At 42.5% G+C, this 24246-nt stretch overlaps 1 protein-coding gene and 1 long non-coding RNA gene across 7 annotated transcripts; one reads left to right on the top strand and one right to left on the bottom strand.

Annotated features, from left to right (window-relative positions):
• Positions 1 to 49: 49 nt before the first annotated feature.
• LOC121892900 (death-inducer obliterator 1-like) lies at positions 50 to 21213 on the bottom strand. 5 transcript variants are annotated; one of them, XM_042405511.1, is made up of 17 exons: positions 21109 to 21213; positions 19560 to 19654; positions 18220 to 18338; positions 16869 to 17922; positions 15163 to 15598; positions 14183 to 14536; positions 11869 to 12088; positions 8583 to 9141; positions 8311 to 8470; positions 8017 to 8133; positions 7739 to 7900; positions 7264 to 7420; positions 6641 to 7157; positions 6155 to 6302; positions 5913 to 6002; positions 5612 to 5807; positions 50 to 4223 (listed from the first exon to the last, which is right to left on the bottom strand). In XM_042405511.1, exons 3-17 carry the CDS (start codon positions 18299 to 18301, stop codon positions 664 to 666), a joined length of 7812 nt encoding a protein of 2603 aa, XP_042261445.1. In that variant the 5' UTR covers positions 18302 to 18338; positions 19560 to 19654; positions 21109 to 21213; the 3' UTR covers positions 50 to 663. The 5 variants fall into 5 exon arrangements, with proteins under 5 accessions (XP_042261445.1, XP_042261448.1, XP_042261447.1 ...); XM_042405514.1 differs by having other exon boundaries at positions 7787 to 7900; XM_042405513.1 differs by having other exon boundaries at positions 14183 to 14527.
• Positions 21173 to 24220, top strand: LOC121893232. 2 transcript variants are annotated; one of them, XR_006095154.1, is made up of 4 exons: positions 21173 to 21251; positions 22197 to 22308; positions 22442 to 23038; positions 23541 to 24220. It is a non-coding gene; the product is annotated as an uncharacterized LOC121893232 (long non-coding RNA). The 2 variants fall into 2 exon arrangements; XR_006095148.1 differs by lacking the exon at positions 21173 to 21251 and adding an exon at positions 21262 to 21745.
• The last annotated feature ends 26 nt before the right edge of the window (positions 24221 to 24246 follow it).

Here is a 24246-nt window from a genome sequence, read left to right as displayed (position 1 = left end):
ATAATACATGTCAGCTATGTGTATCCACAGTAACAGAGACAAACACAGATGTCATCAAACAGGTTTAATTGGTTGAGCTGAAACAGAATCAGGACATTTCATGAACAACCATCGATGGGGTGTACTATACTGTAAATAAATGGAGACTTTTAGTTCAAAGCTGCTGAACAATTTAACACCTTACACTGTGCAATGACCACAGTTCTAAGCAGTGTTGCCTTAACTTTCACATTATCCATCTCAGATACGTATATGGCTTTTATTTTCTGTACTTAGAAAAGTATTAAAAACATCAGTATATACACAAATACATTCATATTTACATATTGCAAATGGTGTTAATCAGTTACATTATTGTTTTCTTAAAAAAAAAAATGCTTTGACAGGAGAAAGGTACATGTAATAGGACTCAGTAGCCTACTTAAAACATCTTGTACACAAGCAACTTAGATGGCCTTCAGTTTTGTTTTTCAAATGTGATAAAACAAATTTAGAAACCTTTTAGTGACAAAGAGAATACAAACATTGTCAAACTTTTTTTTTCCAGAAAGAACACAACTGTGGAAATTTAGCGAAATACTGCTCATCTACATTTACAGTGATGATTTTAAGTGGTGAAAGATCAAAGTGTCTCAACTGTGTGGAGTGTCCATGAAACAGATACTAGGACGTGTTTTTGTCTTTTTCTGCAGTTTTATCACTCTCCTTGGATGTATCATGTTTAGTGTCTTTTTTCTCCTCTCGCTTTTCTCGGCTTCTGCTCCTTTCCCGACGATCTCTGTCTTTGTCCCTATCCCTGTCCCTCTCCCTGTCTTTGTCTCTGTCTCTGTCCCTCTCCCTATCTTTGTCTCTGTCCCTGCCCCGATCTTTCCCGCGGTCCTTGTCGCGGTCTCGCTCTCTGCTTCGGGACCTGTCCCGCCGTCTGTCTCGCTCTCGTTCACGTTCTCGCTCACGGTTTCTGCCTCTGTCGCGATCGTGGTCCCTCCTGTCAGAATCTCTGTCCCTGGCTCTGTCCCTTTCCCTTTCCCTGTCCCTGTCTCTGTCCCGGTCTCTCCTCCTGTCTGTGTCTTGATCCCGGTGTCGCTCTCCCTCCGTCTCCCTGTGCCTCTCACCCTCCCTCCCTCTGCTGCGGTCTCGTTCTCGGTTTCGTTCTTGATCCCGGTCCCTCTCTCTGCCTCTGTCCCACTCTCGTTCCCTGCTCCATCGCTTGCCCTGGCCCCTGTCCCATGACGGCCTGCCAGGGTGGGGGACTTCCCGCTCCCTTTCCCTCCTGCGATCCTCAGACAGCTCTCTCTGTCTCTCTTCAGACGGTTGTGAGGAACCAGGAGCAGGTTCTCGGTGCCCGCCTTCAAAACGACTGAAACGATCTCCGCTGCGAGGCTCTGAGTCCTCTCGGGTAGTGCTGCTCCTCCTCCTGATTTCAGGAGAGTGTCGGCGCCAGTGGTCATCCCTGTGCAGGTCTGGACTGTGGCCTCCCATACGACTTGGAGGACCTATGGGAGCCTCTGTGGGAGTTGGCAGCAGGGGCCCGCTGTGGCGAACAGGTCTAGCCTCATCTGAGTGCCTATCAAAGCGATACCGCTCTGATCCACCAAAAGGGTGAGATGGGTGCGCTCGATTCTCCTGAGGGGGAGGACCTCGGTGCTCATCAAAAGGTCCACGATGTGATGGTGAGGAGTGTGGTCTGGAGTCTCCATACTGGCTATGTGGATTGAAGTGTTGTCCGCTCATCTCACCACTGGGAGCTCTTCTGTCCTCATACTGGTTAGGTGGAGGTCCCCGGTAAGCTGGACCTGGAGGCGGGCCCTGATTGTCTTTATAAACATGGAGAGGGTTTGGATTCTGATGTTGGTCCACATTTAGCTTGAAAGAGTTTGTGTCTTTGTTATACTGTTCTGCAGGGCCTCGAGGTTGTTCCACCATCGGGGGTTGGGTCACCATTGGAGGTTGGGCTCCGTGGTCACCGTACTGAGATGGTGGGGGACCCCTGGATCCTGTGAAGTGGGACGGAGGAGGAAGCCTGTTATCAAAATGTCCAGGAGGTGGCCCTGTGAAGGGTGGAGGAGGCCCTCTGCTTCCAGGGAAGTTAAACGGCGGTGGCGGACCAGTGAACCTTGGTGGAGGCAAATTGTTCTGTCCATCAAAACTAGGAGGTGGAGGAAGGCCTGGAGGAGGGCCTTGTTGTCCAATGTGCTGAGGGGGGATGGAAGGATCAAACATTTGAGGAGGAGGGCCTCTCTGGCCCATTGGAGCGAAGGGTGGTGGTGGTCCTCTGGGTGGCATAATATTCTGAGGAGGTAGTCCAGGAGGCGGCTGCTGCTGCTGTGGCGGGGGCTTGCTGCCTGGCCACTGGTTCTGATATGGAGGGTATGCTGCCGGAGGTGGGACATATTGCTGGGTGCTGTCAGCTTGCATGGGAGGAGGACCGCGTACAGGGGGAGGAACATGGATGGGCGGAGGGGGTCCCTGCATAGGAGGGGGGCCTGACATTGGAGGAAGACCTTGCATGGGTGGTGGCATAGACATTGGCAGAGGCCTCATCATCAGGTTCTGCCCCTGCATCGGATGGGGCGGAGGGAAGTTGGAGGATGGGGGAATGTCAGCTGGAGGTCTGTACTCACTGTTCAAGCCTGATGCTGACATGTGATGTGACATGTGATGGGACTGAGTGTCACCCATCGTTGTGCTCTGAGTGAGGACCGGGATTGTGGAAGTTATTGTAGAGGTGTTTGCAGGCTCATTATAATAGTTTGAAGTTGCCGCATCTTGGCTACTCTCCTCATACTCTGAATCTTCACCAGCTTTTAAAATACTGGCGGCATTTGGCCAAATACTGTACTTGTCCATCTCTATTTCAGTCTTGATTGGCTCAGCTTCCTCAGTTTTCACTTCCATCTCACCCATGTAGTTGACCTCCATATCAGGTTCCACCTCCTCTCCTAACAAAGGAATTGACACCTCTGCCTTGTCTGACTCCATGAAGGGTAGCATCTCACTTTTCACTTCCTCGTGAGGCAATGATGTCTCTGGGCCTTGTGAGGAGTCTGGGAGTTCAGCTACATTAGGCAATTGTGGCTCTTGAACCACCGGCTGTGAAGGCGGAGTAGAATCTGCCAACAGAGCAGATGTCTCCTCTCTCTCCTCGGGTTCATCAGTCAGTTTTCTGCTGGCTGCAGCCTGGCGAGGATCCCTGCTCTGTCGGGGATCTCTCCTCTGGTTGATCAAGGGAGCAACCGACGAAGACTTCACCAGCTCTTCAACCTTTTTGCCAAGCTGCAGTAGCTGGCTATTGGCCAAAAGGGATTTGGTGGGTTGAGTTAAGAGTGTGTCTGGAAGAGTCAGTGAGGCACCAGGTGCGTCTGTGGATGACGTTTGCTGTTCTCCTGGTTTCTGGAATGTCTGATCCCCGATCTGTTTAAGGCTCTCCAGGATCTTTTGTGGATTAGTTATACATTCATTTGTAGCCTTAGTTTGACCTGGTAATACAGTTTTTACATCATCAAAAATAGAGTCATCCTCTGGGTCATATGCCACATCATCACCTTCATTTGCTACTACTTCAGGCTGCTTAGAGATCTCAGGTTTGCTTATTACCTCAACAGGCTTTTTAGGCACATTGTAGCCCCTACTGGGGTCATACTCTTCTTCTGGGTCATATGGTCGGTCATCTTCATCCTCCTCTACCGGTTTCTCTTTAGAAATCTGTGCAAACTGCTGCACAATGGGGTCTAGCATTGTAGCGGGCGGGACGGAGAGTTCCCCACCCTGATCAGATGGAGAGTTGGAAGCTTCTGAGTCGTGCTTTTTCTTCCCAAAAAGAGTGTTAAGGATGGTCTGAAGAGGAGTGGCGTTAGCTGCAGAGGAAGCTACAGAGCTGGATGAAGATGGGGAGTCTTTGCCAGTGGTAGTGGATGTGGCAGGCGTTTTGACAGAGGACAAGAAAGAAAGGACAGAGGAGGCGGTGGCAGTGCTGCTTGAGGTCTCAGAGGAGCTAGGTGGAGGTGATCCTGGAGGAGTTGTGCTGAAGGGAATTTCCAGACTCTGCCGTGTGTTTCTTTCGGCTTTGACTGAGGGAGATGGCTTTGGAAGGCCAGTGTCATCGACATCTTTGGTTTGAGTCTTGGACCGTTTCTCCTCAGTTTCCAACGGAGCACCAGCACGCTTTCTGTCCTTCTGGCAGATCAACAGCCCCAGGAGGAGGTTGGGACGTGCTGGTTCAAGCCCTGTACGATGGACAAAACAAGAATCTTAACCAACACTTACATGTGAACTAACAGATACATTTCTCAAAATAAGGCTGCCACTCTGTCTATAAAACTGCTAAAACAAAACTGATTGAGGTATGAGCATTTCTGGCTTACAACATATTGCAATAAAGACACACATGAACCAGGTGAAATGAGAGCTTCCAAACATTTTCCATGATTCATACTGAAGGAACCAGTAGCACATATACAGCTTTATCAGATATTAAACCAAAGTTCTCTCAACTCAAAAGCGAATCATTTGATATGACTAATGACAATGTAGGAATATGAGTAGTTGTTAAACCCATTGGTGATTTAAATGAATTAAAGTAAAAAACATGCTGTCATTAGTAAATAACTGCTGGCTAGAGAAACACTTGTTGACTGTAGGTTTGTGTTGGCAATTGAAAAGATTTGTAGATGTGCTGCCAGATGTAACCAAAATACAAACTATGAAATAAAAGCACTCTAAATCATTGACTGTCTGCACCTGTAAATTGACATAACAAGATGGCAAGAAATACTACAACAGATGGTTAACTATAATATTGTTCTGATTAATCCAGTCAGGCACATAAATTAAGTTGTATTGAAATTCTGACTCGTGACCTTTACCAGTCTGTTCACAGAAACATCTGACAAATTCAAGATGTGTAATTTGATTTTTCTAAATCTACTCAATTAATAAAGGAAAAAACATCAGTCTCTATGTGGGAGTTGATCCATTAGTGTGTGAGACCCTACAAGATGGACGCCCTTTTTACTTACCAAAACTGCAAATGCTATGTGGTACTGTTAACTGTGTTGTACAGTTACTGGTTGCAAAATTGAAATCAAGTGCTGATCCTTCAGTCAGGAGGACATGTTTAAGAAGATTTTTGGTCATTCCAGTGGTGCAGCATGTTACCATATGAACACCAGCATGGTATAAAATGACTCAAGTTCACAGCAATTTATTGGTTACACAGATGTTCAATTATGTTTATGTATGAGCCAAGTCTTAAAAAACAACAGGCTGAGACTGGACTCAATTGGCACCAACCTGCGATGCAAACTTCCTTTATTAGAAATGTTTGATACAAAGTCAGATACACAGCAGAGAACACAGCAGCTGTTACATGCACAGAGGTGTTTTCCAGGGCAGACTCAACAAGGAGTGTGAGTGCCCCCTACAGTACAAACCCATGAATCAAAAAAGCTCTCATTTCAACCTGAGTCCAAAAACAAAGACTACGCTAAATATACTCACCACATGTACGAAGACAAAAAAAAAACAACACAACTGAACAGGAGAACATGAACATATATACAATTACATTCAAGTCACCACAGAAGTATATTTGTGTATCCCTGTAAATGCTTACCTGGCCCATCAAACGGTAAGAGTTTGGAGGGTAATGGGTCCTTTGAGCTCAGTGGGATGAGATAGAGGTCTTTGATCCGGCGGTTGTTGTTAGCCACCACACCGAATCGTTTCCTGCTGCTAAAGTAAGAGAAAAGAGAGACATATGCCACCTCCTCTTCCTCTGTGGCTGGGTGGAAACGGATCAGACACAGCTCCTACAAACAGCGTAAAAAGAGAGTAAAAACTACTGTGTAAGTGATGTAAGACCTTTAAATAAAAATGTAAAGCACTTTTTTCTTTTTTTCTATGCCCAAACAAACCTTGGAGAGAGAGGTTTTCAGCTTCCCTACATAGTCCCACACTGTGTTTGGGGATATCCGTCCTCCAACATGAATGGTGTCTGGCAAATCCTGCACAACAGGGACAAAACCATGAGTGATGCTTTTGATTATAAATATAGGCAAGACTTTTGCATTAATTTACCAATGTTTTCTATGACATATGAGAAACAGCAATAAATTGTTGGGCCAGAAAGTGTATGTTGAGAGGAAAAAATACTAACCTCTTTGAGGTGCTCAAAAGATCCTGAGACCAGGTAAGCCTTGGTCACAAACTTAGCCACCGACTGCATGTTGATAAATCCTTTCCATATCTTCTCTTGACCATGGAGGAAGATTGCTGTTTCACCCTCAGGAGGAGGCTCAGATGTACTGTAAAACCAAAACCATCATCCGTTCAGAGAGGTTTGCAAAAAAAAAAAGCATCCAGGTGTTTCCTTAGATGACATGCTAAAAATATCAAGCAGGTTGCTTCTAAATCAAAAGTTAAGTCTAAAAACCAGTACACAGTGCATCATATGAAGTTTTCTTCTTAAAGAGAAGAACAGCCACCATTCCTGTTACAAAATAGGGTCCTAAAGACATATTCTCATGCAATTTTAGTAGAAAACATACAAAGCATATTGGTAATACACTAATGTTCACACCAAGAATTTTTTGGAAAACCCCTGGTATGAGTTAATTAAAAGAAGCTTGATGAGATTGAGCACCTTGTTTTAGCTGATTTGGACACAGCCACTGCAGGCGGCGGAGCTGGGGGCATTGGCAGGGGTGCCTTGGCTCCAACCTCCACTGGAGCAGTAACAGAAGCTGGGAGTGTCTCTGCTGCGTTGTTGATGGGTTTTTCTGGAGCAGTGTAGGTGACAGCAACACTGGAGCCGTGCCTGGCCATGCGCGGGTCTCTGCGGCTGATGCTGACAGAAGAGATGGTGGGAGTGATGGGTGCCGGGGCCTGGGCTGGAGGTGCCAGGATCTTGAGGTCTTCCTGGTAAAGCTGCGGCTGGGATTCTGGGACAGTTGGCTCCATGTTGGACTGGTAGGATGGAAGGGCCGGCTGTTGGTAGCCCATAGTGTCTTGGTGCTGGTAGGCTGTGGGGACCTGCTGTTGGCCGACAGGAGAGACATCCCCCGACCTGGATGAATGCAGTTCTTGTCTGGGTGGCTTAGTCTCAGGCTTCTTGGTCAGTTTGGCTTTCTTTGCTGCTGGCTCATCCTCCGTTTTCTGACCTAAATGGCAGGATAAAAAAAACAACAGTAAGAAAGTTATCTGCTGTATAACAATGATTCACTGGATGGATATTACCCTGACACTCCATGTCAGCCTCTCATTTACCTGTGCATATTTTACAGTTGAGGTCAAATAGATGGGTCCTGTGCTCTGAAGTAGTGTCTTTGAGCATGGTACTGAAAATATCCAGCATGCCACTGCTCCCCTCAACAGCAGAGGGCTGAGCGGATACTGAGGGAGTGAAGCCAGACTCATCTTGGTCCTGTGGACATAGAAAAGATCTCCATCGAATCTTAGATGAACTGGAACGGATAATCACTCACATAACACCCAGAATTCTGGATGATGATGATGTGCACTGCTTATTTAGCACAAGGTAGGAACAAGTAGGATTAGTGCCTACTGAAAGATAAAGCATTAGAAAAGAAGAAGAAGAACAGGACAGTTAAGCCAGTTAACTACCCTTATTATCTTGGCTACTATCTATACTTAGCTAGATTTTAGTTTGTGCAATAAGAACCCCATGCAAAAGTGAAAGGAAAGTATGAAAGCCATAGAAAGACAGCATGCCACCACTTACTGCAGCAGAAGCCATGCGAGCAGATGAAGTGGTGGCAGAGATACATACATCTGCATCAGATGTTGGTGGAGCATCCTCCATATCCAAGCTATGTGAGCCAGAGTCATGCCTACTGCCAAGTTTGGACTGCCCTGAGTGGGATCTTGCACTGGGAGAATGGGCCTGTGGGAGACAACCATATAAACTGTTGAAACTTTATGGAATCTGTAGAACACATAGTTTAATCTACATGTCATTGCCCTGTGCTTAGTCTGTAGTTGGAGGGGAGTAACATTTACCTCAGGAGGGTCAGGTTTCCTCCACTCTGATATCTCCTTGGAAAGCAACTCTTCAGCACTCAGTCTGACCAGTCTGAAGGGACTGACTTCACCACCCACCACCCTGTAGAACAAGCCCTGAGACAAACACACCGCACAGATATTTAACTTCTACACTTGAGGGGAATCGAGTGAAACCATGGCTTTTCAAGCTGCAGGCAAATACACAAAACTCTTTTGACTTAACAACTACATTACTTTTAATTAATAGCTTCGCATGCATACACACGTTATTTCATGTTTGTGTGGACTCACTTTGTTTTTAGGGTCCTTGAGGTTGAACATGAGGGACCTGTACTTGTTCTTGTACTTGCTGTCAGTGCTAAGGCAGAGGTTAAACATCTCCTTCTCAATGGCAACTGCCAGCCTTCCCACCTCACTCTCAGTCATTTTCAGATCATCACTGTCGCTCACTCTGGTGGTAAGAAAATGTAAATACAAATGTTTGTTATTTAAAAGGTGTCTTAGCCAACAATTTACTCAAAATATCTAAATATCCTGAATTATGTTTTGTGGGACTCACTCACCTCTTATAGAGGATGTCTGTAAGCGAGCGGCGGATGTTCTGTCTCATCTGGTTGTTGGGTGGTGGCGGCATGGGGGTTACAGGGGGTGCTGACGCAGCTGGATGTGGAGGTCTGGAGGATGAAGAGTGGCTGGAGGGAGTTGAAGAAACTGGAGTTGATGGGACTCTGGAGGATGAGGAGGACTGACTGTGGGATGGAGTGTCCTTTTGTTGGGGCTGCTTCTTGGGAATGGTGAAGTTGGACTTGGTGACTCTCAGTGCTCCTGTGACGTGGATAGGACCTGGAGGGAAGGAGGACGGGGCGTGGGCGCTCTTTGCTGGTTTCTTGGACTTTGCTGCAGTTTTACTCGGAGGTGTCGTAGGTTTCTTGGAAGCCTTTGAGTTGGTGGATTGAAGAGAAGGCTTCTTGCCCTTTGGGGAAACCTTGCTACCTTTAGTGTTCAGGGACTTCTTGTTTCCTTTCACTGGCGTTGTGGATGCAGAGGAAGATTTCTCAGGAGCCAGGGCTGCTTCCTTCTCTTTGTGTTCTTTCTCGTTCTGCTTCTCTTCCTTGAGAGGGGCTGGAAATCAAGAACAAGATCAAACATTTTAAAATATGTCATCACGCAATATGTAGTGTGACACTATTTTACTAACACTGCAGATAACCATGATTTTGGGTGTGTAATTCAAAGACTACAAAAGCTGCTTGAGATTATAATCATTGGTTTCACAGCTGATAAAACTCAAATCATTAAAATGTGAAACACAGTAAAACTTTAACAATATGAAACATATTAAAACTTAAACAATTAAGCCCTCGCTCAACTGATCCATAAATAAATGACAGTCACATAATTATGTAAGAACACATTGAAATAAATGTTAAGAAATAAACACAAAGTTGACCACGGGGCAGATAAATATAGTCCCTCTTTATTTGTAGCAGTAACAGCAGATACATTGTGCCGTTTATGCAGTAAAAAAGTATTTTCTTCCCAATCATTTGGAGGTGATGATCTTCAAGAAAAGTACTACAGATCCATGCAGAAGAAAAGGAGATGATCCACTTGAGTCTTGTGTAAAATCTTACTGTAAAGTTGCCATCAGCAGTTTCTGAAGAGAAAGGACTACAACTATCGGGTTCTGTCACTTGAACATGAGACACAAGCAGCATCTAGCAGTTACTCATGGGCTCAGATGTTTACTCAACCTGTTTCACTGCCTACTAAAGCATAAATAGTCCATAACACTGTATAAACAGAGAATAAAATAACATTTGATAATCAGAGCTGATAATTTACTCACCACTAAAACTGTAAATCTTCAAATTCATTCCTATCTTAAGCTCAGCTACCAACCCTGATCACTATCAGGTGCCCATAAATGCATGCACTCTTAACAACACAAGAACTAGACGTCTCATTAAGTCACTTGCATGAATTCTGCAAGTAGACATGAATACATTTCTTTAAAACCACAAACATCCTTTTGTAGTGTGAAAAAAAATATATAAACCAATGTGTGGCTACACTGATTTAGCAATACACTTCACACATTTCTCTTCAAACTCATCTGCAGATGCTACTGCTTCATCCATTATGCCAAGGATTAAAGATGCTTAATAAATCCACTCAAAATTAAAACCACAACAAATTTAAGCAGAGCAACAGGATTAAGACCGAAAGCTACCAGTCTATAATGATCAGAGGTTGTCACATCCTTCAAAATATCAGTGTCAGCAAAATATTGGCTATAATGCCTCATGTTATATCAGACTATCATTGGGTATACTGTTCCAACCTGCTGCATTTACTCAATATCAACACTCAGCATATAATCAAGAGCGCCTTGCAGTACTCTCAACATCTTATAAAAGTGAAAGAAACTCAAAATGTCCACATTGCATTGCAACAAGTTCCACTCAACATATATCAGATCTCGTTAGGTGCAAAATGTGTGACAGGCAGCACTCAGCCCTGGTCTTCATGTTCCATCTTCTGTTGTGGCCTTTCTGAACTTCACTGCTGTATCTCCACGTGGTCTGGTCTCACTGTACCCTGGGCGGAAAGCTTCCTTCTTTTCCGACTGCTCACCATCTGGTGGATCTTGAGCTTCATGTCTCCATAGTGTGTGTAGAATTATGAGCTGTATGCTGTATGCTTGTTTGAGCTGAACTGGATATCCTACAGCAAGCCAACACTGCTCACATAATCAATCGAGGCATCCAAAAAACTGTCACATCACCTTTTATTTTCAAGCCACTTTCCCACGAGTACTGATGCATTGTATTCAATATGAATTAAAACTTTGAAAAAGGTCAGCCTGTCACCCCAAAGAATAAGGGTAAAAAAACAAAACAAAACACATGGTTGTGCTCAACAGGTTCATGCCTGATATTATCAGCTCAATATGAGCTATGTTAGCTTCATAGGTCCACATAAACATGGGGGGTTTGAGACACCTACCTGCTGGAGAAAGGGAGGGAAGGACCTTTGTGAAATCAACAGCTGAGGTGATGTACCCAGGTAGTGGACAGACTTGTACAGCCAAATTTAGTAGGTAATTGAAACCACCCAGTGCACACAAATACACACGCACAATTCCACTCATCACATCTATATATCTCATGGTAAAGCAGCATAAAATGAGTTTAAGATTATTGCCCTCCTTTTATCTCTACCACGTTCTTTTTTTGAGTTTTCATCTACAGTCCTGCATTTTAAATATGAGGTATTCAAAAAAGGGTACTCCAGTGATTAAGTATTGCACTATTCCCATAATGCAACCTGGTAGCATTATTCTACTCCCTGCCTGGTAAATGCTGACATCTTTCATTCTCCTGCCTCTGGTTTCTAACACAAGCCTCCTGTTAAGTATTTAGTCCAAAATGGAGACTCTGAAATGTTCCTTCAAAGCCACAGAAGATAATTTACAACGTTTTTCACAGGCTGAACAGTACTCCTGGGTAAACTGATTTCGATGTGTAAAATCTCTGGAGTGCCCTTTTCAAAATCAATATGTTCAAGATTATTTAATACTTACCCAAAAGCCACATTTATCACTTACCTTTCCAACAGCTGCCAATATTTCATTGAGTAACAAAACCTTTACATTATCAAAATCACAACACTTTGCAAATCATTTTAAAGTCTAGTGTACAGATGAGTTCATCTTCAGAGCACTCATGTTCCTCCCCATATATGGATCATTTCTAAATTATGCTAGCATGACAAGAACCTCATTTATAAACGAAAAACCACAACGTGGTTTCAACAACAGCCCAAAACCTTCAAAGAGATACATACACTTTTTGTTTAACACTGTTGGTGATATGGGTGTAGTCTTTTCTGGTGTTACTGCAATGTAATTATGGTCGCTGGACCAGGATGCAGTGGCTGGTGGGGGTGGGTGCTCCTCAGCATGCTCATCTTCGTCATCCTCATCTGGATCAGGACTGTAATCTTCATCGCTCTCCGAATCCTCCTTGCTCTTCTTCTGTGTCTTCTTTGCACCAGCAGCGCTCCTCTGGATGAACGGGAAGAGACGCACACATTCAGGCAGTTTAGTAACAGAACAGAGCGAGTGGGCTGAAACATTACATAATAAACATAAAGATATGTTTGACTTGAGCCATGTTGCCTTATAATACAGATTCATTTCATAACATCCTGCCAAATGCCAGGAAAATCTGCCCTTAATAAAAAAATTTTTTAAAAATCAGACCATTAAAGTCTGCTTGCTCTGTCTTTTTCCTTTCTGACCTCCATACAGACATATTGCACAATCCAAGTAAATACATTGTTTTTTTATATCCTCCAGGCTCCAGACTCAGTCTTTAATATTATTCTAACATAGCATCTAAACTTTGGCAAATGTGGGGTATATTTCTCTGACAAATGTACAGTGTGCTAAATTATTCTTGGCAGGTACATTTTACTGGTTTGGTGAGGTAAATGAACCAAAAGGTTCATTTGAGACACTGCTCTCAGGGGTAGAGTCAGGCAGTAGGTCTTCAAGTTTAAACCCCTCAAAAGGTTGTTTCCCTATTTGAAATGATGGACCACATCCACCACTCTTGACTCCCTTCCACTGCCCTTGAAGGGTCAATCTGACATCAATCTACATGAGTTTTCAGAGCAATGAAAAACACAGGATTTTTTTAATCCAGCTATGAATGCACATGGAGGCAGAGTGTGTAACAAATAACCAGTAACTTGCACAGATCAAGAGGAGTATCTAATCTGACATAAGACTGCTGGCTGCTGTTAGGGAATTTTCATTGCTACTGAGGCAGAGTTTAAGTTAATAAAAGAAACACAAAGTAAACTCAATCTAAAATATACCAAATAGCTCAAGATTATAGACAGTATAGGTGAGAATATTGTGTACCTACTATATAGACCCTAACAATACTATTGAGTATAATCAGTGAACACATTAATTCACTTATACAGCCCATGTTATTCGGATCTATTAAAAATTACTTTATATTCATAAAAGTCACTGCATGCTCACCAGGGCTGTGAAATATTACTAAGCCACAACATATTCAATCACTGACATAATAAATTCAAACACAAGGCAACGTTATTCTGGATGTCCAAACACATGGCTCCACACTTTGAAATTCTTTAAATCACTTCACTTTAATCTGCATGCAGTGTCCATGTCATGATCCTGTGGGAATGATGACTCCATTGTTCATGTGAGCTGATTTGTCAGGACACTCACTCATTTTGATCTGATCCACTGAACTTAACCTGCTCTGGGACAATACAGGATGCCATCGTGATCTGACCCTCGTCAATGTGAGCCAGTTTTATATTACTGAACAACCTATGCTAAGACCAAATTATGGTTGCCAAGCCTCCACATTTGCTTTTTGAGACAGACACTTAAAAGATCTAGACCGTAGACATTAAACAGTAGTAGCTGCCAGTAACCATTTGTTAAGTAATTGCACTTCCAAGTACTTTAAGATTAAAATTCTGCCTGAACTATTTTAATCAGGCCAAGATTTAACTTCTTTTGACATCATTAAAATGCAGAGGGTGTAGTCACAGCAAGGAAACTTGAGACAGCCAAAAATCTCAAAATGAGATTTTTATATATTTTTTAAATCCCAAACATGACTGTAATAACACCTGGGTGAGTTAATATTAGGTCATGATTGTTGCATATACATGAATGTGTTTTCTCTAATGCTAATCAACAGTCAAACTAAATATTCTTCCAAGTCACACCAATGTAGCTATTTATGTATGTATAAATAAGAGCATATGAACATGTTATGATTAAACTCATTTGGAGACAAGACAGCCAAGTACTTCTTCAATAGTCACACCAGACTCAAGGACAGGTTCCCAACAATGCTAACAATGAAGCAAAACATTCAGCAAATTTAAAAACAAACAAACAAAAAAAAACACACACACTTTGGAAAATAATTTCTCAAATGTGATCAAGACAGGAGATAAAAGCCTGATATCTACATTACTATGACAGATCATATGGCAGTCATACACAACTTCTAAGAAGTTGCTTTCCACTGCTATTATGTTATAACTTCCAAAAATCTTATGTCTGGCAAAGGGCATCAACTCAGGTGCCCCAAATTACCTTTGGTGTAGGCTTGGTTTTCTGAGCCTTGGGCTTGTCCTTCTGCTTGGGCTCTTTGACATCGGTGATGGACTTCATGGCTGCAGCAGCGTGTCTCAGGATACAGTCGTTTCCACAGTACACCGAGTCCGGCTGGGCGTTGTTCTCACAGCCAGGCCCGATACATTTGGGAAGTGAAGACTCCTCATCAGCCTTCTTCTCCTCCACTGTTGGTGTCGTGTTCACTTCTATGTTTGATGCCACTTTCTGATCTGGGTCTGGTAGTGTTTTCTGCTCTGCTGTGGGTTCCACCTTCTTTTCCACGGTTGGTGCCACCTTCTGGTCTGCTTTTGGTTGGGCTGGCTGCTGTATGGACTGCTCCAAGTCAGTACACAATACAATCAACAGCTAATAATCCACAAGGTCATTTTGCATAGTAAATAAGTTACTATCTAAAGAGTTTTACCAGTGAACTTGTACAGTATTGTCTGCAGAGATGTTTTTTGAAACAGCTTTAAAAAAAAAACAATGCATTCAATTTCAAGGTGTGGTGGGCTGCTTGATGCCATCGCCACATCTTTAAGCATGTTTGTCCCCATAATTTATTTTTCATACTATCAATTGAACCAAATAAACCAAACTGCTTCTTTTTGAGTCTGCCTTTTCTAAAAGCATGCAACCTGAAAACACAACGACAGTTGGGAGTAACGGGGTCCTGCACACTAATCACAGATTAATATTAAGATTAATAATTAAAATGTAACATTTCACCCACACATTTAAACCCTTTGACAGTGACTGCAGTCAAATGAAATTTAACTAGCTTAAAGCAACGCCTGTTAATATAATTAAATACAGAATTTAACAGTTTACTGTGGCATCTAAGTATTGTAGTATTGTACTCCAGAACAATAGGCACTGTACCTCAGACAAGGATTTATTGGCTGGACTCCTAAAAACACGATTATTCAAAGCATTTAAGATCATTTGCAAGGACCTACCGGCTGAAAGATCTTTATCTTCTTTTTCCCAGTTGGATTAATAGCTTTCTCTATCCTGCCTTTGATGCCTAGGTCTTCTGCTCCCTTCTCTTCAGTACCAGCAGATAAGGAGGTAGGAGGTGCTGTTGCAGCTTGACTAGCTAAGGGACTGGACTCTGCTCCTCTGGCGTTGGTTTTCTCAGCAGCTAAAGAGGAGGCGGCAGCAGGAACAGTGGGAACAGAAGTCTGAGGAGCAACATCAGCTTTGGGTCCCCCAATTTCTGTGCTTGTAGACAGGACAGATGTGGCAGGCCTGACCACCTGGTTTTTCTTGGCGGTGCAATTGGGGCAGATGTAGTCTTCCCCGTTTCTCTCCATCAGACGCCCGCGGGCCTCAGTGATGCCCACACAGTCTCCATGGAACCACTCCTCGCAGCGGTCACAGCAGATCATGAACCTAGTGAGCAAGGGACATTTTGTAGTGGCACTTTTCATACAAGTAATACTCAACAAAAACTCTGGCTTTCCTTAATCTTTCAGGTGGCATATCAATATGACATGACATTGTAAAATAAGACAGTAGATGTAGCTACTAGCTTGACAAAAAGGAGGTGAGATGACATGAAACTTAAATATGCCATGTTTTAAGTACAATGAAGAGCTAATTGTAATGTTTTGCTTGCAACACATTGTTAAAATGTTATGTTTATTGATGTAAACAGACATTAAGACAATGTGGGTATAATACCAGGGTCCGACATAATTGCTGTCCCGATGGACTAGGGCCGGTAAAAGTTTATGCAGGGCAAGTTGATGGGTATACAGCTTAGGACGAGGGGAGGACATTTCTTTTCATTCAATAATGTAAAAAGTAAAGTTGGGCTTTGCTGTCGGCTTCCCAAGAGAAAAAGTGAGAGAGAGAGCAAAAGCGAGCGAGAGAAAGCGGCTGTGGTTGATCGAGGAGAGCGAGCAGCGGTAGCGAAAACAAAGCTGATGAATGAGAGAAATAAAACATGATTTTCTAATTGTTTCAGAGTGGTTACGTTCTAAGACAAGTAAATAACCGTCAAACACTCTACAGATGATTTGCTGTGTAGACAGATGCTCTTCGTTTCCGTTTCATTTTCTTCCTCTGCATTTCTCTTTTTCTTTCATTCATTACAGTTCAGCTTCATGTCTGTAGTTGACAGGTGGCTCGCGGAAACAGACAGAAGGAGCTTGGAGTGAACACGTGCACACAAACAAACGCCATTATCTTCTTTCTTAACGAGTACATTTCTGCAGATCTCTCAACATTGTCTCAGTTCTTGATACAGTTTATTATCAAGGTCATCCATACTCGCTGAAATGTTATAAGTTCTCTTCTCCGTGTGTACTCCATACTCTCTGGCTTTACACATAATATGGAGAAATTTATACACCATTCATTTACTGATCCAATATGTGCTTACTTTCATATTTTGCATATTTGTGTAATATAGCAACATTACATAACCATAACTAAAAGGGAATTTCACTGTTGAATGTATTATGTATACAATGAACAAATCACCAAAATTAAGGGGGGGGGGGGGGGGGGGGGGGGGGGGGGGTTATGGGTTATGTTCATTTTTTTTGGCTGCTGGGCCAGTGAAAACTCTGATATACTGGCCAAGTGGGCCAGTGGAGCAAAAATGTTATGCTGATCACTGAATACCCACCTAATGAAGCAATACATGAAAACATACCTTTTGTTGTGTTTCTGGCGACAGATGCAGTAAAGTGCATTGGGGTCATATCCTCCATCATCAGACTCAATGGATGATGAAGATGAAGATGTGGAAGAGGAGTCATTGTCATCATCGTCCTCGTCCATCTGGGACTTGCGTGTCTTGCCAGGACCTTGGGTAGCTTTATTCTTGTTTTCCCTCATGACAGGAGTGGCGTTCTTGTTGGCAGGAGCAGAGGCTTTAGGGGTAATGTTCTTATTGGCCGCCTTCTTTTTATTAATATATGTTCTTATTGGTCCACGCTTTACCAACACTGCAGGCTTTTCAGTGCTCTCCTCATCACTCTCTTTTTCAGTCTCCTCTATTTCCCCTTTGTCGTTTTTATCTCCGTGCTCTTTCTTCTCATCAGCAACCTCTTTCTCCTCAGAGTCCAGCTCGGGCTGAGGCTGTGCTGCATTATAGCTCCCTCCATCTTCGGGACCTAGATCACCTTTTTCATCTTTTTTCTCCTTGTCTTCATCCAGTAACTGGGGTTTCTTGGCAGCATCTCTGCTGTCCTCGTTCTCAGAGCTTCCATCATCTTTGACCGTCGCTCTGCCGCCACCTCGGGTCTGTCTGCCACCTCGAGTTCTCCTTTGGGTCTGCCTCCTTGCTCCACTTCTCGTCCTCCTGTCTGGAGACTCTGCCTTGTCCTCTACAGCCTTTGCATCAGTGTTACCATCAAAGCTGGCCTCTGAAGCAGTTTCTGCATCTGTTGGAGTTTGGGAAGGAGGATCTCCACTTTCCAGACTGGGAGGGGCGCTCTTTCTTGACCCTCTTTTGGCAGTGGAGAGGAATTCCTCTAGTTTGTCAGTACGCTTGGACTGCCTGCCACTACGGCGGACGGGACAGCGGTTTTCAGGGCTATCGGTTGCTGCCTCCACTGGCATCTCTCTTTTTGCGACAGTGGATCTACGGAAACCCCAAGTTTTCTTTACTTCACTGCTGGCCTTGGTAGATTTATCTGGCTCCTCTAGCGTCTCTTTGACCGCATTCTCGCTTTCAGTTTGACACTGCACGTTATCCCCTTCACCTGTGGACAGAAAAATCACAGAAGGCTGTGGGCAAAAAATCATGGCACACAATCACCAAAGTTCAACATACAAACATTGCTAAGAAACTACTGATTGTTTGTGATCAACTATGCATATAAATAAAAATGATTGATGATTTCAGAAGGAATGCTGACTTGGATATGACCCTTACTTACACTGATTTCTCACCCATATTTAAATCATTCACAGATTAGAGAACCTGACACTAAAGCTGTGCCCAGTGCAACTACAACATCATCATCATTGATAAGGGAAAAGAAGCTCATCCAAGGTACCTTCAGAGCAGCTATCCATACGGTCCTGGCTCTGCTCTGGCTCAGGAGCTAGAGAGAGCTCAGGGCTCACATTCTCCTCCATAGATGATGGAGTCAATCACTACTTTCAAACTGAATGTCTACAGTTAAGAGAAGAGCACAAAAGACCAGCTATGAGTCACTCTTTTCACTCTATAAAGTATTGTGACAAACACTGAGGGCCGCCAGGTGTTCTTTCAGTAGGCAGTGACTGGACTGCTCTGTCTTAACTTTTTAGATAGGCTTGTTTCTATTACATTCTCACTCCAAATAAAATACAACGTTAGTTTAACTCATTATGTGTGTTAAGTCATCTATAATTTTTAATAACAGCTCTATAGAAGGTATGCACTGACATCACTTTCTCACCATACCACCCCATCACTGAATAGCAAAACAGTGTCAGTATGGCTGCTATGTATGGTGATAAAGAAGGAAAACAAACAAATATCAAAACGTAACAAACATGAAGGCCATCAGTATCAACAATGACCTGTACAATTTCCTCAACGGTCTGTGGGCATTGAAATGTGGTCCGATCTGAGTATCCTGACACCTCTACATGTGTGGATCGAGAAGCAGAGGAGTATTTTGTAGGCCTGAGGCAAATAAATGCCCAACTTCACATTAGTCAGCTGAATCATAATCAAAGACTTTAAGTGATATTCTGATTCAAACATGTTTGTGGAAACATTTAGATTTTATTACACTTCATTCAAAAAACTGTGTACTTTCTCTTCTGATGTTCCACAGCCCCTTAGAAAGTATCACTTCACATCTCTTCCCTTCTCTTAAGCGTTCTGCAGTCTGTAAAAACTTGTGAAAGATTTTTTTAAATCTGCATAATTGATTGTATAATAGCTCTTAAAAATTATGGCAGTGTTTTGCATGTGAAAGCATTATGACAGATGTTAACTGTAACATGTTTGCCACTCAGGGGGAGTGACTGTGGCAACTTCTGTGTATAATCACATCACGTGCATACCCTCTATAGTCCAATGCTGCAAATTAGGGTTGTATGTAATGGTGAAGTAACCACCTTGACAAAAATTAACTATATACAGCATTTTTAAACTTAAGAATACAGACAATGTTTACTGTTCAAATCATTTTCAGGGAGAATATCAGGATTGGGAACAGAATACCATGTTCAGTAATTCCATGGATCAAGTCTAAAACTGAATTGTGGCCTCATACAATTCAGAAATAGGTAATGTTGATCATGAATCATGAAGATGTACAGAGCTTAAGATTCTCCAGGTAAAAAAAAAAAAATCCTACTCAATTGAACGACACATTATGAAAATTGTTAATATCTGTACCTGCAGTTCAGCAGCGATGGGTGACAGAGTGCTTCTTCAAACAAAACAAAGGATTCACAGCAGTAACCATCAGTCTTGGTGCAGGGTTAAAGAATCTGCCAGAGGGAAAAAAATAAGTTAAGATCAAGGCACTCTGCCCTTCACAGAAAAGCTAAGCTGCAATAACAGCGTGGACTCAATAACTCAGTTTAGATTTTAAAAATTATGCGCAAAACATGAGGTTTAGTAATTGGAGTCTTTCTCAATTAAAAAAATGACTCAAAGATTTAACTTTATGTGACAAAACAAACAATACACCAAACACAAGTAAATTTAAACTGGATTGGATTTTTCACAGTAACTGAAAATGCACAAAAGGTGTAACTGCCCAAACATGAGGCGGACAATTGTTTGCTGTGCATGAGGGGAATTATTTGCAATTTTCACAATAATAGATTTAAAAAAAAAACTTGAATTATTTTAATAATTTGATACAATGCATACAATTATATTGTGAATCCATAATCATTTAATCTGCTTTTAAAAACATCCAACCAAAAGACTAATGGTGATTAAACAAGAATGCTCCAATAGTGTGCTGGTGGTCACGACACCGTGCCACGTGAATGAGGGGGAAGCTGTTGCCAAGAAAAGGTGGGAGGGGTCCGGGATGAAGATCAGATTAAACACTTTCGAGACAAAACGATTCAATCGACTTTTTTTAAGATTAACAGATTCTGACACATGTTATCAATGATGCTAGATGTTATGCATGTAACAGCAATACCGAGATGTAGTAACTGCTGCTCGACACCGAGAGGGAAGGAGCACACGGCCTCGACGCGCACGATCGAGCAGCTCTGAATTCCCAGTCACAACCATACATAATATTATCGCATGCAGATTGTCAAGTGTGACCTGAATTATGTGCAAGTTTTGCTGGGCTTTGTTGGAGGGACTGGACAACAAACCAAGCTACGACATGAGACTGCACCTCCTGCACACCCGTCCCAGTCAATGACGGCCGCAGAGCAAGCACTCCGTCCTACTACTAGCTAATGTTAAAGCTAACACGAACCGTGAGCAGAGCTCTCTAAATTGTTAAGATAATGGTAGGGGGTATTCTTGGCAACTCCCGGTATAATGTTAAGTCCATTCATGTTACGCTTCACTTCATCGTCTTATAACATGGAACTGTGCGTTGCGAAACGTGCACGTACACACGCCATTAGCTACCACGAGCATGGGCATGCTAACTGAAAACTGAACTGTAGCTTAGATATTAGCCATTTGAGTAACCCTTCAAAAAACACACACAATGACCAAGTGAGACATTCCTTCTGCAGCAAGACTCGTACGTAACAAGTATGAGGGACCGGAGTGACATTAAATAGCGTAACGTTAGTTTAACTGTAACTGTTAGCTAACCGTAAGTTAACGTCACAGCTAACGTCATGTTCAACCTTGCCTCGGATACCTGGAGTCAACTGTTCAGCTCCTGCAGGAGGAGGAACCCCACGAAAATTCAACAATACACTAGTAAATGTTCAAATGGTTGTATTCCACCCACCTACACGCTAGAAATACCGATGATACGCTCTCGCTCTTTCTTCGGTCAATCCTCCATTTTCCATTCCCGCTGGAGCTAACTGACTGCGGCAGATGGCTGACGGTTTACGGAGTGCGCTCTGTGTGTCTGCAGCGCCGCCACAGGTCAGGAGGAGAAACGCAGCAGGCACAAGCAACAATGTTTGTTTAGCTTGAGGTTTACAGTATGTATGCTAGTTTAAAGGGAAATTTCGCCACTTTTTATGTTGATGTACAATCAGTGTTGATGTTAAATGTAGTCAATTGAAGCAATGAATTCTTCAGTGCGTGCTATATTGACCAAGACAGCTAAGTTTTCCTGCTCGCTGAGCCAAGCTGACAGAGCCTACATTTACCAGGATGCATTGCGTGCGAGCTTCTGACACCCAGTCCCCAAATCCTTTCAAAACCTGCCCAGCACGTGGAGGTGGGCGTTTCAAACGTGCCTCTGTGTACAAAAAGTTAGAAAGGTCTCTCAAATACTTCACTCTTTGACCATAAAGCCAAAAAGAACAATGTAAATTGAATTGGACTCGTTTTGTCGACAACAAACATGTCCTCTCGTTGTATGGTGCCTAGATGCGACAACTGCAGAAAAAAAGAGAGAGGAGGGAGTAAGCGTAAGCTACCACTGATTATGTTGAATGGTGCAAAGAATGGCTCTGAGCAATAAAAAACCCCAAATATGACGAGAACACACCAAAATCAGTACTGGCATAAATGTATGTCTATTTTTACATTATGTTTGGCAAGCTTGGAAGTCCCTCCACCACTGTGGTTACCAGCATTTCAATGTGCCACTGATAGTTGGAATGTTGATTCGAGAACAACAGGTTATTTGCAAGCAGGTTCCTGCCTCATCTACAAATGAATAGATGTGGGGTTGTCCATGCAATTTCCATGCAGCATTTGTTCACCTGCCTATTATTTGCTGCTGGTTGGGTGGACATTATTACAGTATGCTCATTTGTGAAAATTTGGAGGATTGGGGATGGGTATCCCCTGCCATATATTGATTGATATACTATCTTAAAGTATGACATGCTTTTTATTGTAAGTTGTCATTGTTAGTCCATCGTTATTGAAGCCAGAGGCAGGGCAGTCTTCAGCGGGTATGAGAACCTCAACACCGGCTAAACAAACAGAACAAGGTGCTCCACAGAGACTCAGAAGACGTTTGACTGTAAGTCAAGCAATGTGGGTTAGCATCTAATGGCCAAATGTATCTTTTTCCAGGCTGATCTGAAATTATATCTCTGACTAAATTACAAAATTATTTGAATAAAAACCTTTCTCACATCGTCACTTCATTGCAGGTGGGCTCTGGGACAGTAAAACAACCATCAGTTGATCTAGACACCAGTTTCAGCAGCATTGAATGCCTGGATCCTCATGATGAGAACTTCTGTCCAGAATCAGACTCTACTACCACGTCATTATCTGATGACGAGGCTGGGAAGACAGGCTGGCAAGAATCAAAGGCAATGATGGAACCCTTCAAGATGTGCCAGAAATGTGGATCGTCTATGAACAACACCACCGTTTCATTTTTTGGCGCACAGATGAAGGTCACATGGCACTGTCTCAAAGGACATTCTGGCACTTAGAAATCATCCCCTGATGTTCGAGGAATGCCAGCTGACCTGCTTGCTGTGTCTTCTGTTCTATTTACAAGGAGCACAATCACAGAGTTGGATGAGTTTTCAAAGGTCATGAACCTAAAAATTATGAGTCCAACAACTTTCTACGACGTACATAAGACAATACCTCTATCCTGCCATAGAGGACTTTTACACATTGCAGAGAGATAAGATACTGGCGAAGGTCTTTCTCGAACAAAATCCAGAACCAATTGAAAACAAGGAAGAGGAACCACTAGTCCTAAAGTTGGCTCATCTGTCTGGGGATGGGAGGTATGTATGGGGGGTTAAAAGTTTAAGGTATTGGGGGTTTAACTTGAAGGCTTTAAGCATGGACTTGAGAGATCCTGGATTTGGGGCTTGAGGTGGAGGTGTTTACTACAGACCACTCTCCATCCATAAGAAAGATGATAAGGGAGGAGTACCTCAAAATGTATTTTGAAGTTCTGTTTATAGAAACATGATGGATAAAATTATAGTGTTATCCATCTGTTATAGTTTGAAATAATAATAATTATGAAGAGGAAGCCTGCCACTAACAGCAAATGTAGAAAACACATACATATTTTGTTGGTATTTTTTTTATATAGTAACAATTACTATGACAATGTCAATGTGGACTAGTTACATTGTTACCTATGTCCCAAGTTGTTTTCCTGAACTGAACACTTCACCATAACCATCTAAAAGGATGGTGATGAAAATATAACACTGAGCACAGTTCATCCAAGTCTTCATCTGCTGTTTCCCTGTTTCCCTTTTTTTGTCATTTCAGGTGAGGTGCAAAGGAAACTTGTTTAATTCCGGAGGACCAAGCAATGAGTTGTGAAGATGGTTTACAAACCTCAACGCAAAACTTCAGTGTGCCTTGCTGAACTTGTCATTGCACGAAGACGGGACCTTACCATTAATAAACCGCATGCTAGATTTTTGGGTTAAATCCAAATCTGTGTGTACACTACACTACAAAAACTGACGGCTGAAAACCTCGAGCTACATGTAACTTTTCCTAAATTTTTAAAATTTAAAATTTTAATTAGGCACCTTTAGCAGACAATACTAAATATTGCAATTGGCTCACCTCTTTGTATTCCAAACATAGTATTATATCAAGGGTATAATGCTTAAAAATGAATGTCAGATAACTTTTCATTCTTATGAGTAAGATTTCTTAACTTTTATCTGTGTTTTTCTGACAGTTGATGCAAAATTGCAGACTTATAAGTCTGTATTTATGGCTCTTATAACCCTCTACTTAAATGTGGCACCTGTTACAGTTAAAAAAGTATATAGTAATATAGTATAGTAGTAATATAGTTTTAAATTTACATATACCAAAACCAATCCAACACATGAACAAGTTCCTCTCACCTATAAGATACAACTTAAGATGGCACTGTTTGTGAGTAAACCTTCGAACTAAAGAGTAAACTTGAGTTTCAGAAAAGTTCTTTAAACTCTACTTAGGGTCAACCTATAGT

Source organism: Thunnus maccoyii, chromosome 3 (genome assembly GCF_910596095.1).
Source record: "Thunnus maccoyii chromosome 3, fThuMac1.1, whole genome shotgun sequence".
NCBI classification, from domain to species: Eukaryota; Metazoa; Chordata; class Actinopteri; order Scombriformes; family Scombridae; genus Thunnus; species Thunnus maccoyii.
The sequence above is the reverse complement of the archived record's forward strand: the minus strand, read 5'-3'. Positions and strand labels throughout refer to the sequence as shown.

Bases quoted from the DNA above. Each gene is read 5' to 3' on its own strand.
- LOC121892900 (XM_042405511.1), bottom strand. From the start codon at position 18,301: ATGGAGGAGAATGTGAGCCCTGAGCTCTCTCTAGCTCCTGAGCCAGAG. The intron at 12,089-14,182 runs GTAATTTGGGGC...CCGTTCATCCAG, and splicing joins AAACCAAGCCTACACCAAAG to AGGAGCGCTGCTGGTGCAAA. The intron at 9,142-11,868 runs GTATGTATCTCT...CTTGATTTCCAG, and splicing joins AACAGTGTTAAACAAAAAGT to CCCCTCTCAAGGAAGAGAAG.